Source organism: Triticum urartu, chromosome 6A (assembly GCF_056163025.1).
Source record: "Triticum urartu cultivar PI428250 chromosome 6A, HENAU_Tu73, whole genome shotgun sequence".
NCBI lineage: Eukaryota > Viridiplantae > Streptophyta > Magnoliopsida > Poales > Poaceae > Triticum > Triticum urartu.
The window spans coordinates 37,841,334-37,856,637 of NC_141878.1; the positions used below are offsets into that span (position 1 = coordinate 37,841,334).

Genomic DNA, 15,304 nt, shown 5'->3' on the forward strand with positions numbered 1-15,304 from the left:
CGTCAAAGTAATACTTCCTCCATTCTAAAATATAGTGCGCCCGCGCTTTCCGAGATCTAACTTTGACCATTAATTTAACCAACGAGACCGACTGCGACAGGAAAAAAAATTGTATAATTGAAAACTTCTTTCGAATACGAATTCACTAATATAACTTTCGCTCCCGCCGTAATCGGTCTTGGTAGTTAAATTTACGATCAAAGTTGAAGCACGAGGATAGAGGAAGCACTATATTGTGAAATGGAGGGAGTACTGACTAACGGAAACTGTGGAACTGCTAGCAGCAAACGGCCGAGCAATTCCCCACGCCCACGGTTACTCGGGGGGCACTTTGTGCTGTGAAGCAACGAGCTAATGAGCTGTTCAACAAACACCCATATGCTGCGGGGAACCCAACCAACGAAGCACGCACCTCCTGATCGGATTCCTCGTTCTCGAACTTGGGGTAGAAGGTGGCCCGGATCCGCACCTCGGCGAAGGTGCTGCTGCTGTCTAGCGAGAACTCGTTGAGCAGAGCGGAGAGCTCGTCGCCGGCGCCGCCCTGCTCGGCCGCGTTGCGGGGCGCAGCGTCCATCTTCTCGTCGATGCCCCCGGCGGCCGTGGACGAGGGGGCGGGGGTGGGAGCGGCCGTCTGCTGCGCCTGCTTGCCCTGCGAGGAGAGTCGCGGTTAGGTTCGGGGAGCCGGAGAGGAGGAGCAGGGTCGAGAGGCGGCGTACGTGGTCGCGGCGAGGAGGCATTGCGAGGCTCCGCGGCGGAGGTGCAAGTCGAAGGGGGCAGCGGCGCCGCCGGCGCGGCGCACGGCGTGTTCCGGCGGATTTGGCAGTGGAAGGACCTTCAGTTGACTGTTTTTTTTATGGGTTTTTATCAGTTTTGCCATCGGCTGTCTAACGCTACTCAGTTTTGCCACTAAATGTTTTCACTAATCAAAAATGCCACTGTTCCGTTAGACACAAACTCGAAAATGCCATTTTTCACCGTTACCGTCTGGTCAATGCACGTTGACTGGAGGTAGATGACAAAAATACCCCTGTCCCCCGTCTCTCTGTGTTGACTTGTGGGACCATTTATAAGGTGTGCATGAAAATAGAATAAAAATTGTCGTCTTGGGGCAACCTCCAGTAAAGAGCGAGCAAACCAACTGAGCTAAGGAGATGTTATGTTGCAGAAGGAGATATATCCATTATATGTTATATGAAATAATATTTCAACACATCAACGTCTCGTATATTTTCCTGTTGCTAAATAGTTGAACTTCGGTTTGAAAGTTACTATAGACAACAGATCCGCACGAGCGGCTGGCCGGCTAGAAGAAACTGTCTGGTACTAGTAGACATAAACAAATGAGGCAGACCGCCACGCCCAAATTTTTTGATGGTCACACGCTAATTGACAGAAACAACACATATAACAGCACGATCACATATTATTCTATATTTCTATGAAAATTTCAGCATGGTTGCTGCCCATTTTTCTGAAAATGACACAAACACAAAGTGGTTCACAGCCATAAATAAGGTTCGAAATATCAACTTGTTGTTTTTTCAGCACACACAAATCAGGTTCACAAACATAAATAAGGTTCAATAACATCCACTTGTTGGTCGAAATATAAAGGTCCAAATTCTCAAACATGCATAAGGTTGAAAGGAAACATGTCCAGGTTCACAAGCAAAAGGTCATGATCACACAAACTTCACATATGTAGCTTCTTTTTGCTTCTTGTGTTTTTAGCAGGACTGTCTGGTGGTTCCGCATTTGCAATTCGAATATGCATGGGAGACGAAACAAATCCACTTGCAGGTCCATCGGTTGTGGTACAAACTTCATTTTGTATGTCCTTCCTTTTCCTAGTGTTCTTCACACTTGTTTTCTTCACACTTGTTTTCTTCACACTTTTCTTTGAGCTGTATAGAAGTTAGTCATGCTGCAGAAAAGAATAAAAATAGATGTTGAAAATACATATAGAAAAGCACATGTTCTTTTGATGTTACCTAGCAGAACTTGCAACCATTGATAGTTCAGGGTCGCCTTCTCCTGCCACAAAAGGGGCTTCCCTAGCTTGGAGGTCAGCCTCATCTTCTCCAAATGCTGGGTCAACTGGATTTGTGCACAATCTGGCAATGTGCCCAAAGCCTCCGCATCGCTTGCACTTCCTTTTCCTGGCGCCCACGCTAGCACCTTCAGCACTAGATCTAATTCTAGTCTTCCTTGGTCTGCCTTTTGGCCTCCTCAACACTGGAGCATGTAGTTTGAAGCCAGGGTCAACAATGTCCCATTGTTGCTTGCCTACCATTGCAGGTATGTTGTCCGCATACGCAGCCTTAAATTTTGCAACAGAGTAGAACTCATGTACATATGGTTCAATTTCTGATACTGGACCTCGTAGTGAAGTAATAAAGTACAGGGCATGGATACATGGCAAACCCTTGACCTGCCATTTCCTGCAGCTACATGTTTCCTTTGCGATGTCAACAGGGTACCTCCATTCCCTATTCTCTTTGTCCACTGCAGTAATTTCTGCCTCAACATCACTGCATCTAATTACCATCATCTTCAGCCCTGAAAAGAACACAAAACATTAATTATTGAATTGAGTTGTTATGAAATTAATCAATTGAAAGAGTACAAGATATTTACCTTTGGATTTGGCATGCAGTGCCTTTATCACACTTGGTATTATGAGATGGCCAAGCCATTTTTCTAATGCTATCCTCATCCGCAGATCAAACTTCTCCATTATCATCTGCCTAATCTTGTCCAACATGTCGACAATAAGAAGAGACTTAACTTTTCTGACTTTGCTATTAAATGACTCTGCGAGGTTGTTGTTGACGTAGTCAACCTTGCATATTTCATTGAACTTGCTTCTATACCATATCTTTGTGTGGTGTTCAGCCATATATTTTTGGACACTCTTCTTAGCAAGGATCTGTTTCATATGCCAGTTGTGCTTTCTAGAGCTGAAAGTTAAGCTTGCAGCCCAAAGATTATCATCATAGACCTTGCCCTTGAATTTTTTTCGAAAATTTGCAGCAAGATGCCTCATACACTCCCTATGCTCCACTCCAGGCCACACTTGTTCTACTGCTGTCTCTAAACCTTTGCAAGCGTCAGTGTGTATGACTAGTCCTTCAGGATGCCCAATAAGCCCATGCAGATTTTGAAGAAACCAAGCCCAACTTTCAGATGATTCTGTCTCTAGCACCCCATATGCAACTGGGTAAAGCCAATTACGACCATCAATGGCACAAGCAGAAGCTAGTTGCCCTTTGAATCTCCCATTTAGTGCAGTTGAGTCTACGGCCAAGTATGGTCGACATCCATTTAAAAAGCCTTGCCAACATGCCTTGAATGAAACAAACACCCTCCTAAAGCATTTCTCCCTCACTTTTCCTTTGATCTTGTACTGCACTATTTCTTTGTCTGTTTCCACTACACTACGAGGAGAACACTTCTCCACCTCAGCCTTGAAACTATAGAGACGATGGAAGCTATCTTCCCATTTTCCACTAATCATATCCATTGCTTTGTCCTTACCACGAGATACATGCATGTATGGCACCGTGAAGTGGTACTTCTCATGGATCTTCTCTTGAAGAGCAGTAGGGCCAATATCTGGGTTCTTTCTCACCCACTCCAGCACAACATCAGCAACCCACCTGCTCTTTGCCGGCTTGAACTTCTTGTTGGGGAACGTAGTAATTTCAAAAATTTCCTACGCACACGCAAGATCATGGTGATGCATAGCAACGAGAGGGGAGAGTGTGATCTACGTACCCTTGTAGATCGACAACGGAAGCGTTTAGTTAATGTAGTCGTACGTCTCCACGGCCTGACCGATCCAAGCACCGTTACTCCGGCACCTCCGAGTTCTTGGCACACGTTCAGCTCGATGACGATCCCCGGGCTCCGATCCAGCAAAGCGTCGGGGAGGAGTTCCGTCAGCACGACGGCGTGGTGACGATCTTGATGTTCTATCGTCGCAGGGCTTCGCCTAAGCACCGCTACAATATGACCGAGGTGGAATATGGTGGAGGGGGGCACCGCACACGGCTAAGGAACGATCACGAAGATCAACTTGTGTTCATGGGGTGCCCCTTGCCTCAGTATATAAAGGATGGAGGAGGAGGAGGCCGGCCAAGGCAATTGGTGCGGCCAGGATGTGGAGTCCTACTAGGACTCCAAGTCCTAGTAGGAGTCCACCAAGAGGGAAGGAAGGGAGAAGGAAGTGGAGGAGAAGGAAAGGTGGCCGGCCCCCTTTTCCCTAGTCCAATTCGGACTAGAGGGGAGGGGGGGCGCATCAGCCCCTTGGCCCTTTATCCTCTTCCCACTAAAGCCCATCAAGGCCCATTGCTTCTCCTGTAACTACCCGGTACTCCGAAAAATACCCGAATCACTCGGAACCTTTCCGATGTCCGAATATAGTCGTCCAATATATCGATCTTTACGTCTCGACCATTTCGAGACTCCTCGTCATGTCCCCGATCTCATCCGGGACTCCGAACTCCTTCGGTACATCAAAACTCATAAACTCATAATATAACTGTCATCGAATCCTTAAGCGTGCGGACCCTACGGTTCGAGAACAATGTAGACATGACCGAGACACGTCTCCGGTCAATAACCAATAGCGGGACCTGGATGCCCATATTGGCTCCTACATATTCTACGAAGATCTTTATCGGTCAGACCGCATAACAACATATGTTGTTTCCTTTGTCATCGGTATGTTACTTGCCCGAGATTCGATCGTCGGTATCTTAATACCTAATTCAATCTCGTTACCGGCAAGTCTCTTTACTCGTTCTGTAATACATCATCCCGCAACTAACTCATTAGTTGCAATGCTTGCAAGGCTTAAGTGATGTGCATTACCGAGAGGGCCCAGAGATACCTCTCCGACAATCGGAGTGACAAATCCTAATCTCGAAATACGTCAACCCAACATGTACCTTTGGAGACACCTGTAGAGCTCCTTTATAATCACCCAGTTACGTTGTGACGCTTGGTAGCACACAAAGTGTTCCTCCGGCAAACGGGAGTTGCATAATCTCATAGTCATAGGAACATGTATAAGTCATGAAGAAAGCAATAGCAACATACTAAACGATCGGGTGCTAAGCTAATGGAATGGGTCATGTCAATCACATCATTCTCCTAATGATGTGATCCCGTTAATCAAATAACAACTCTTTTGTTTATGGTTAGGAAACATAACCATCTTCGATTAACGAGCTAGTCAAGTAGAGGCATACTAGTGACACTTTGTTTGTCTATGTATTCACACAAGTATTATGTTTCCGGTTAATACAATTCTAGCATGAATAATAAACATTTATCATGATATGAGGAAATAAATAATAACTTTATTATTGCCTCTAGGGCATATTTCCTTCAGTCTCCCACTTGCACTAGAGTCAATAATCTAGTTCACATCGCCATGTGATTTAACAGCAATAGTTCACATCACCTTGTGATTAACACCCATAGTTCACATCGATATGTGATCAACACCCAAAAGGGTACTAAGGTGTGATCATGTTTTGCTTGTGAGATAATTTTAGTCAACGGGTCTGTCACATTCAGATCCGTAAGTATTTTGCGAATTTCTATGTCAACAATGCTCTGCACGGAGCTACTCTAGCTTATTGCTCCCACTTTCAATATGTATCTAGATTGAGACTTAGAGTCGTCCAGATCTGTGTCAAAACTTGCATCAACGTAACTTTCTACGACGAACCTTTTTGTCACCTCCATAATTGAGAAATATTTCCTTATTCCACTAAGGATAATTTTGACCGCTGTCTAGTGATCTACTCTTAGATCACTATTGTACTCCCTTGCTTAACAGTGTAGGGTATACAATAGATCTGGTACACAGCATGGCATACTTTATAGAACCTATGGCTGAGGCATAGGGAATGACTTTCATTCTATTTCTATCTTCTGCCGTGGTCGGGCTTTGAGTCTTACTCAATTTCACACCTTGCAACACAGGCAAGAACTCTTTCTTTGACTGTTCCATTTTGAACTACTTCAAAATCTTGTCAAGGTATGTACTCATTGAAAAAACTTATCAAGCGTCTTGATCTATCTCTATAGATCTTGATGCTCAATATGTAAGAAGCTTTACCGAGGTCTTTCTTTAAAAAACTCCTTTCAAATATTCCTTTATGCTTTCCAGAAAATTATACATTATTTCCGATCAACAATATGTTGTTCACATATACTTACCAGAAATGTTGTAGTACTCCCACTCACTTTCTTGTAAATACAGGCTTCACTGTAAGTCTGTATAAAACTATATGCTTTGATCAACTTATCAAAGCGTATATTCCAACTCCGAGATGCTTGCACCAGTCCATAGATGGATCGTTGGAGCTTGCATTTTTGTTAACACCTTTAGGATTGACAAAACCTTCTGGTTGCATCATATACAACTCTTCTTTAAGAAATCCATTAAGGAATGTAGTTTTGTTTATCCATTTGCCAGATTTCATAAAATGCGGCAATTGCTAACATGATTCGGACAGACTTAAGCATATATACGAGTGAGAAAATCTCATCGTAGTCAACACCTTGAACTTGTCGAAAACCTTTTGCGACAATTCTAGCTTTGTAGATAGTAACACTACTATCAGCGTCCGTCTTCCTCTTGAAGATCCATTTATTTTCTATGTCTTGCCGATCGGGAAAATCCATCAAAGTCCATACTTTGTTCTCATACATGGATCATATCTCAGATTTCATGGCCTCAAACCATTTCGCGGAATCTGGGCTCATCATCGCTTCCTCATAGTTTGCAAGTTCGTCATGGTCTAGTAACATGACTTCCAGAACAGGATTACTGTACCACTCTGGTGCGGATCTCACTCTGGTTTACCTACGAGATTCGGTAGTAACTTGATCTGAAGTTACATGATCATCATCATTAGCTTCCTCACTAATTGGTGTAGTAGTCACAGGAACAGATTTCTGTGATGAACTACTTTCCAATAAGGGAGCAGGTACAGTTACCTCATCAAGTTCTACTTTCCTCCCACTCACTTCTTTTGAGAGAAACTCCTTCTCTAGAAAAACTCCGAATTTAGCAACAAAAGTCTTGCCTTCGGATTTGTGATAGAAGGTGTACCCAACAGTCTCCTTTGGGTATCCTATGAAGACATATTTATCCGATTTGGGTTTGAGCTTATCAGGATGAAACCTTTTCATATAAGCATCACAATCCCAAACTTTAAGAACCGACAACTTTGGTTTCTTGCCAAACCACAGTTCAGATTGTGTCGTCTCAACGGACTTAGATGGTGCCCTTTTAAACGTGAATGCAGCTGTCTTTAATGCATAACCCCCAAAACGATAGTGGCAGATCGGTAAGAGACATCATAGATTGCACTATATCCAATAAAGTACGGTTATGACGTTCGGACATACCATTATGCTGTGGTGTTCCATGTGGCATGAGTTTGTGAAACTATTCCACATTATTTTAATTGAAGACCAAACTTGTAACTCAAATATTTGTCTCCGCGATCAGATCGTAGAAACTTTATTTTCTTGTCACGATGATTTTCCACTTCACTCTGAAATTCTTTGAACTTTTCAAATGTTTCAGACTTATGTTTCATCAAGTAGATATACCCATATCTTCTCAAATCATCTGTGAAGTTCAGAAAATAACGATACTTGCCGTGAGCCTTAACACTCATCGGACCGCATACATCAGTATGTATTATTTCCAATAAGTCAGTTGCTCGCTCTGGAGAATGGAGTCTTAGTCATCTTGCCCATGAGGCATGGTTCGCAAGCATCAAGTGATTCATAATCAAGTGATTCCAAAATCCCATCAGCATGGAGTTTCTTCATACGCTTTACACCAATATGACCTAAACGGTAGTGCTACAAATAAGTTGCACTATCATCATTAACTTTGCATCTTTTGGTTTCAATATTATGATTATGTGTATCACTACGATCGAGATCCAACGAATTATTTTCATTGGGTGTGTAACCATATAAGGTTTTATTCATGTAAACAGAACAACAATTTATTCTCTTACTTAAATGAATAACCGTATTACAATAAACATGATCAAATCATATTCATGCTTAACGCAAACACCAAATAACACTTATTCAGGTTCAACACTAATCCCGAAAGTATAGGGAGTGTGCGATGATGATCATATCAATCTTGGAACCACTTCCAACACACATCGTCACTTCACCCTTAACTAGTCTCTGTTTATTCTGTAACTCCCGTTTTGAGTTACTAATCTTAGCAACTGAACTAGTATCAAATACTGAGGGGTTGCTATAAACACTTGTAAAGTACATATAAATAACATGTATATCAAATATACTTATGTTCACTTTGCCATCCTTCTTATCTGCCAATCACTTGGGGTAGTTCCGCTTCCAGTGACCAGTCCCTTTGCAGTAGAAACACTTAGTCTCAGGCTTAGGACCAGACTTGGGCTTCTTCACTTGAGCAGCAACTTGCTTGATGTTCTTCTTGAAGTTCCCCTTCTTCCTTCTGCCCTTTTCTTGAAACTAGTGGTCTTGTCTACCATCAACACTTGATGTTTTTCTCGATTTCTACCTTCGTCAATTTCCGCATTACGAAGAGCTTGGGAATCGTTTCCGTTATCCCTTGCATATCATAGTTCATCACGAAGTTCTACTAACATGGTGATGGTGACTAGAGAATTATGTCAATCACTATCTTATCTGGAAGATTAAATCCCACTTGATTCAAGCGATTGTAGTACTCAGACAATCTGGGCACATGCTCACTAGTTGAGCGATTCTCCTCCATCTTTTAGCTATAGAACTTGTTGGAGACTTCATATCTCTCAACTCGGGTATTTGCTTGAAATATTAACTTCAACTCCTGGAACATCTCATATGTTCCATGACGTTCAAAACGTCTTTGAAGTCCCGATTCTAAGCCATTAAGCATGGTGCACTAAACTATCAAGTAGTCATCATATTGAGCTAGCCAAACGTTCATAACGTCTGCATCTGCTCCTGCAATAGGTCCGTCACCTAGCGGTGCATCAAGGACATAATTCTTCTGTGCAGCAATGAGGATAAACCTCAGATCACGGATCCAATCCGCATCATTGCTACTAACATCTTTCAACACAATTTTCTCTAGGAACATATCAAAATAAACACAGGGAAGCAACAATGCGAGCTATTGATCTACAACATAATTTGCAAAATACTACCAGGACTAAGTTCATGATAAATTTAAGTTCAATTAATCATATTACTTAAGAACTCCCACTTAGATAGATATCCCTCTAATCCTCTAAGTGATCACGTGATCCAAATCAACTAAACCATGTCCGATCATCACGTGAGATGGAGCAGTTTCATTGGTGAACATCACTATGTTGATCATATCTACTATATGATTCATGCTCGACCTTTCGGTTTCTGTGTTCCGAGGCCATATCTGTATATGCTTGGCTCGTCAAGTATAACCTGAGTATTCCGCGTGTGCAACTGTTTTGCACCCGTTGTATTTGAACCAGCCTATCACACCCGATCATCACGTGGTGTCTCAGCACGAAGAACTTTCGCAATGGTGCATACTCAGGGAGAACACTTCTTCATAATTAGTGAGAGATCATCTTAAAATGCTACCGTCAAACTAAGCAAAATAAGTTGTATAAAAGATAAACATCATATGCAATCAAAATATGTGACATGATATGGCCATCATCATCTTGCGCCTTTGATTTCCATCTCCAAAGTACTGTTATGATCTCTATCGTCACCGGCATGACACCATGATCTCCATCATCTTGATCTATATCAATGTGTCGTCACGTGGTCGTCTCGCCAACAATTGCTCTTGCAACTATTGCTATCGCATAGCGATAAAGTAAAGCAGTTATTGGGCGCTTGCATCTTATGCAATAGAGAGACAACCATAATGCTTTTGCCAGTTGCCGATAACTTCAACAAAACATGATCATCTCATACAAAAACTTATATCTCATCACGTCTTGACCATATCACATCACAACATGCCCTGCAAAAACAAGTTAGACGTCCTCTACTTTGTTGTTGCAAATTTTACGTGGCTGCTATGGGCTTAGCAAGAACCGTTCTTACCTACGCATCAAAACCACAACGATAGTTTGTCAAGTTGGTGCTGTTTTAACCTTCGCAAGCACCGGGCGTAGCCACACTCGGTTCAACTAAAGTTGGAGAAACTGTCACCCGCAAGCCACCTATGTGCAAAGCACGTCGGGAGAACCGGTCTCGCGTAAGCGTACGCGTAATGTCGGTCCGGGCCGCTTCGTCCAACAATACCGCCGAACCAAAGTATGACATGCTGGTAAGCAGTATGACTTATATTGCCCACAACTCACTTGTGTTCTACTCGTGCATATAACATCAACATATAAAACCTAGGCTCGGATGCCACTGTTGGGGAACGTAGTAATTTCAAAAATTTCCTACGCACACGCAAAATCATGGTGATGCATAGCAACGAGAGGGGAGAGTGTGATCTACGTACCCTTGTAGATCGACAACGGAAGCGTTTAGTTAATGTAGTCGTACGTCTCCACGGCCTGACCGATCCAAGCACCGTTACTCCGGCACCTCCGAGTTCTTGGCACACGTTCAGCTCGATGACGATCCCCGGGCTCCGATCCAGCAAAGCGTCGGGGAGGAGTTCCGTCAGCACGATAGCGTGGTGACGATCTTGATGTTCTATCGTCACAGGGCTTCGCCTAAGCACCTCTACAATATGACCGAGGTGGAATATGGTGGAGGGGGGCACCGCACACGGCTAAGGAACGATCACGAAGATCAACTTGTGTTCATGGGGTGCCCCTTGCCTCAGTATATAAAGGATGGAGGAGGAGGAGGCCGGCCAAGGCAATTGGTGCGGCCAGGATGTGGAGTCCTACTAGGACTCCAAGTCCTAGTAGGAGTCCACCAAGAGGGGAGGAAGGGAGAAGGAAGTGGAGGAGAAGGAAAGGTGGCCGGCCCCCTTTTCCCTAGTCCAATTCGGACTAGAGGGGGGGGGGGGCGCAGCAGCCCCTTGGCCCTTTCTTCTCTTCCCACTAAAGCCCATCAAGGCCCATTGCTTCTCCCGTAACTACCCGGTACTCCGAAAAATACCCGAATCACTTGGAACCTTTCCGATGTCCGAATATAGTCGTCCAATATATCTATCTTTACGTCTCGATCATTTCGAGACTCCTCGTCATGTCCCCGATCTCATCCGGGACTCTGAACTCCTTCGGTACATCAAAACTCATAAACTCATAATATAACTGTCATCGAATCCTTAAGCATGCGGACCCTACGGTTCGAGAACAATGTATACATGACCGAGACACGTCTCCGGTCAATAACCAATAGCGGGACCTGGATGCCCATATTGGCTCCTACATATTCTACGAAGATCTTTATCGGTCAGACCGCATAACAACATACGTTGTTCCCTTTGTCATCGGTATGTTACTTGCCCGAGATTCGATCGTCGGTATCTTAATACCTAGTTCAATCTCGTTACCGGCAAGTCTCTTTACTCGTTCTGTAATACATCATCCCGCAACTAACTCATTAGTTGCAATGCTTGCAAGGCTTAAGTGATGTGCATTACCGAGAGGGCCCAGAGATACCTCTCCGACAATCGGAGTGACAAATCCTAATCTCGAAATACGTCAACCCAACATGTACCTTTGGAGACACCTGTAGAGCTCCTTTATAATCACCGAGTTACGTTGTGACGTTTGGTAGCACACAAAGTGTTCCTTCGACAAACGGGAGTTGCATAATCTCATAGTCATAGGAACATGTATAAGTCATGAAGAAAGCAATAGCAACATACTAAACGATCGGGTGCTAAGCTAATGGAATGGGTCATGTCAATCACATCATTCTCCTAATGATGTGATCCCGTTAATCAAATAACAACTCTTTTGTTTATGGTTAGGAAGCATAACCATCTTCGATTAACGAGCTAGTCAAGTAGAGGCATACTAGTGACACTTTGTTTGTCTATGTATTCACACAAGTATTATGTTTCCTGTTAATACAATTCTATCATGAATAATAAACATTTATCATGATATAAGGAAATAAATAATAACTTTATTATTGCCTCTAGGGCATATTTCCTTCACTTCTCACTTCTCAGCTTAGTTGGGCATGTATGAGAGAAAGGACACACCTTGATCTGTAGGAAACAACAAAATCAGTTAGTATTTGCTAGTATGTTAAACTTGCCACATTTGTATAGTTACCAGTTCCACAAAATAAAGGGTACAATAAACAAATCAATTAGATGTTAGCAAGTTATACCTGAAATATTGTGCTATTCCTCATATAAGAGCCATGAATTCTCCACTTACACCTCTTATATGCACAACTTGCTCTCAGCCTCTTAGAATCACTCTTTTCGACTGTATAGTCAAATTCACGTTTAATTGCAAAAGTAGAAAGTGCATTCTTGCAGTCCAACAAAGAGGGGAATACCGAGCCTTCTGCAAATAATGGGTTCTCCTTGTTATATACTACAACAGGTCTGTCCTCCTCCTCCTCTTCCTCTTCATCAACTAAACCCATGTCTCTATTCTCTTCTTCCTCTTCAGTGTCAGTGGATTCATATGCTGGAGGATTATCTTCCTCTTCCATATCTGCCAAATCATCTTCTTTGGTAGACTTCTTGACCAAGTCTGGATACTGCCGCTCATCATCATTATCCGAGAGAATAGCATCATCAGGTATAGCATCATCAGTTATGTCTCTATTAGCATCATCAACACTATTAGACTGCTTGACTCCCTGTATGTTGACTGTATCAACATCAACTGCCTGACTCCCTGTATGTTGACTCTCACTGTAACAAGGTTGTGTAGGTGGATTATGGCTAGGTGTGCTAGGAGTTTGGGATTTTTGAAGAACCTCAATTTGCATAGATATTTTCTTTGAATCTTGATGTTTTCCAAACATCAAAGCTGCATCATCATCACATACAACAGCAACCCATTTATTCTGCTCCCTGTCATAGTACTTCAACTCAACGTAATCACGCCACCCCCATGGATAGGTATCACACAGTTTGTGCAGCAATGTTTTGTGTGTGATACTAGGTTCTACGAATAGATGAAAATCAAAGCCGCCAACATATCGCTTGAGACCATCGCTATTCTCACGGCTTGTTTCCATCCTAACTGTCAGCATACAAGCAGTATCTGCATCCATCCTGACCATCAGGAACACAAGTACCAAATTGCACACGATTATCAGTAAGGCAAAGTCAGCTACTACAAATTCTATGTACAAATTTCGACCTCTACAAGTTATATTCAACCGCACACGCACACTAAGAATTAGTATACTCACAATGCAGGAATTTCAGAGCATATGTCATGTTGGGGCGTCCTGTGGCCGATGCAAGCCTCCGATTCGGTCCTGCTGTCCGTCGCCATTGCCGTGGAACAATTGCACTTCAAGACTCGGGAGGAGCCGCGGAGTCAGCCGGGAGAAGCGCCGGAGCTGCCTGCCTCCGGTGGCGGTGCCGGGCGGGAGGAAGAGCCGAAGCTGGGATGGGTGGCGGCACTCGGCGGGAGGTGCCGCAGTTGCGGCGAGTGGGGGCGCGCCGGAGCTGGGCGGGCAGCCCGGCAACCGGCGGTGCCAGGTGAGGATTTTGGCAGGCGGCGGCGATGACTGGGGATATTGGTTCCGGCTGGGGAAAGGGAAACTGCCACGAACAGATCGGGTCAAGGATTAGATAAGATTTTGTTTAGTTACGTTCAGACATCTGTATATAAGATCTGTATCTCCTCACAAAACAAGTTTTTTCCATGGTTCATTTGGTTAGCTCGTGCGCCTGTGTAGCCCGTGGTCTTGGGTTCGAACCCCCAGCTTCCCAATATTTCTTCTCTTTTTCTCATGCGGCCCTTACAAATGGGATAGGGGTAATTTCGTCATCTAACTTCAGTCAACGTGTATTGACCAAACGGTAACGTTGAAAAATGGTCTTTTTGAGTTTGATTTAACAGAACAGTGGCATTTTTGAGTAGTGAAAATGTTTAGTGGCAAATTTGAGTAGCGCTAGACAGCCGATGGCAAAACTGATAAAAACCCTTTTTTTTCACGCAAAAAGGGGCGGGCACAGATCGACGGGCTCCGAGAGAATCGGGTTGGGTTTGGGCTGTTGACAATAAGGCCTATTTCTGGGCACATCTACTACGGTAGTGTACCAGTCCGTGTGTGTGGCCTCAGATTGCTTGGAAGTAGTGACGAGTATACAAGCTGAAGTTCCTTGTCGGTATTATTCCATCGTGCAAGACATCAAACACCAGAAGAGGCTATTTCAGGATATCAAGTTCATTTATAAAAATAGGAAGTATAACGGGGAGGCCCATGCCTTAGCAAAGGCAGCTGCTTCTCTTAGTCCCGGGCGCCACGTGTGGCTTAGCTGTTTGTCCTATATAATATGTATCCCAATGTGTTTGAACGCTTAATAAAGGATGTAATTTGTTAAAAAAATATACATTATACAGACCACATACATAATATATAGTTTTTGCGTCCTGACTTCTCGAAACTGATAATGCCTCCGAAAACAAAATTAAAACTATTGCATATAGATTATTGATGATTGTCATTAATAAGCTGTTCCATCATCATCTTTTTTTTCAAAGACGATTTACTGGTTCCTGTGAAAAGGACTCCAACAAAACCAACAAAAAATATATATGATGATAACGATGAGCGGTTGAACTTCATCAATAGAAAAAAATCACAGCATTGTTCTTTATTTCGAAATTGCGCATCAGCTGGCGCATTAGCATGATCACTTGGAACACGATAAAATTGATCAGGGTGTATGGGACGGCAAAGGAGGATGGGCCGGCGTCGCCGATGCGCCTGGAGAAGAATATGTTCTTTTGCACGCATCCATACATTCGTCCACTGAAATATAGCAGAAGTCGTTTAGTAAACAGCAGTCTAGACCATTCTTATGCACGCACAGTCCATGTGGTAAATGAATCTTCTTGTTGACTTGGTCATCCATGATTCGGCCTATGGGACAAAAAATATATATCAACCGTTAATATCCACAAGCTAGCATTATTTGTAAAGACAAATATGCACGAGTAGGGCATACTAGTTTGCAGAGACGAGGGTTAAACTCGTTTTCATTTCTATCATTTTGATGCGATTATAATATTAGCTAAAGATTTCGTTATAGTGAGGAGGGGAAATACTAGTAACTCAGGACGTGACTTACAATGTACATGGATAGAAAAGTACATCAGAAGCA

The 15,304-nt window shown here is 43.3% G+C and overlaps 1 protein-coding gene across 1 annotated transcript in view; it reads right to left on the reverse strand.

Annotated features, from left to right (window-relative positions):
* Nucleotides 1-737, reverse strand: part of LOC125516447 (tRNA ligase 1-like) — a 46,208-nt gene extending 45,471 nt beyond the window's left edge. Inside the window, exons 1-2 of the mRNA XM_048681885.2 lie at nucleotides 717-737; nucleotides 413-649 (exon numbers count right to left, since the gene is read on the reverse strand). Of these exons, the coding sequence (XP_048537842.2) occupies nucleotides 413-649; nucleotides 717-737 (258 nt within the window). The remainder of the gene's footprint in view (nucleotides 1-412; nucleotides 650-716) is intronic.
* Between the last annotated feature and the right edge of the window lie 14,567 nt (nucleotides 738-15,304).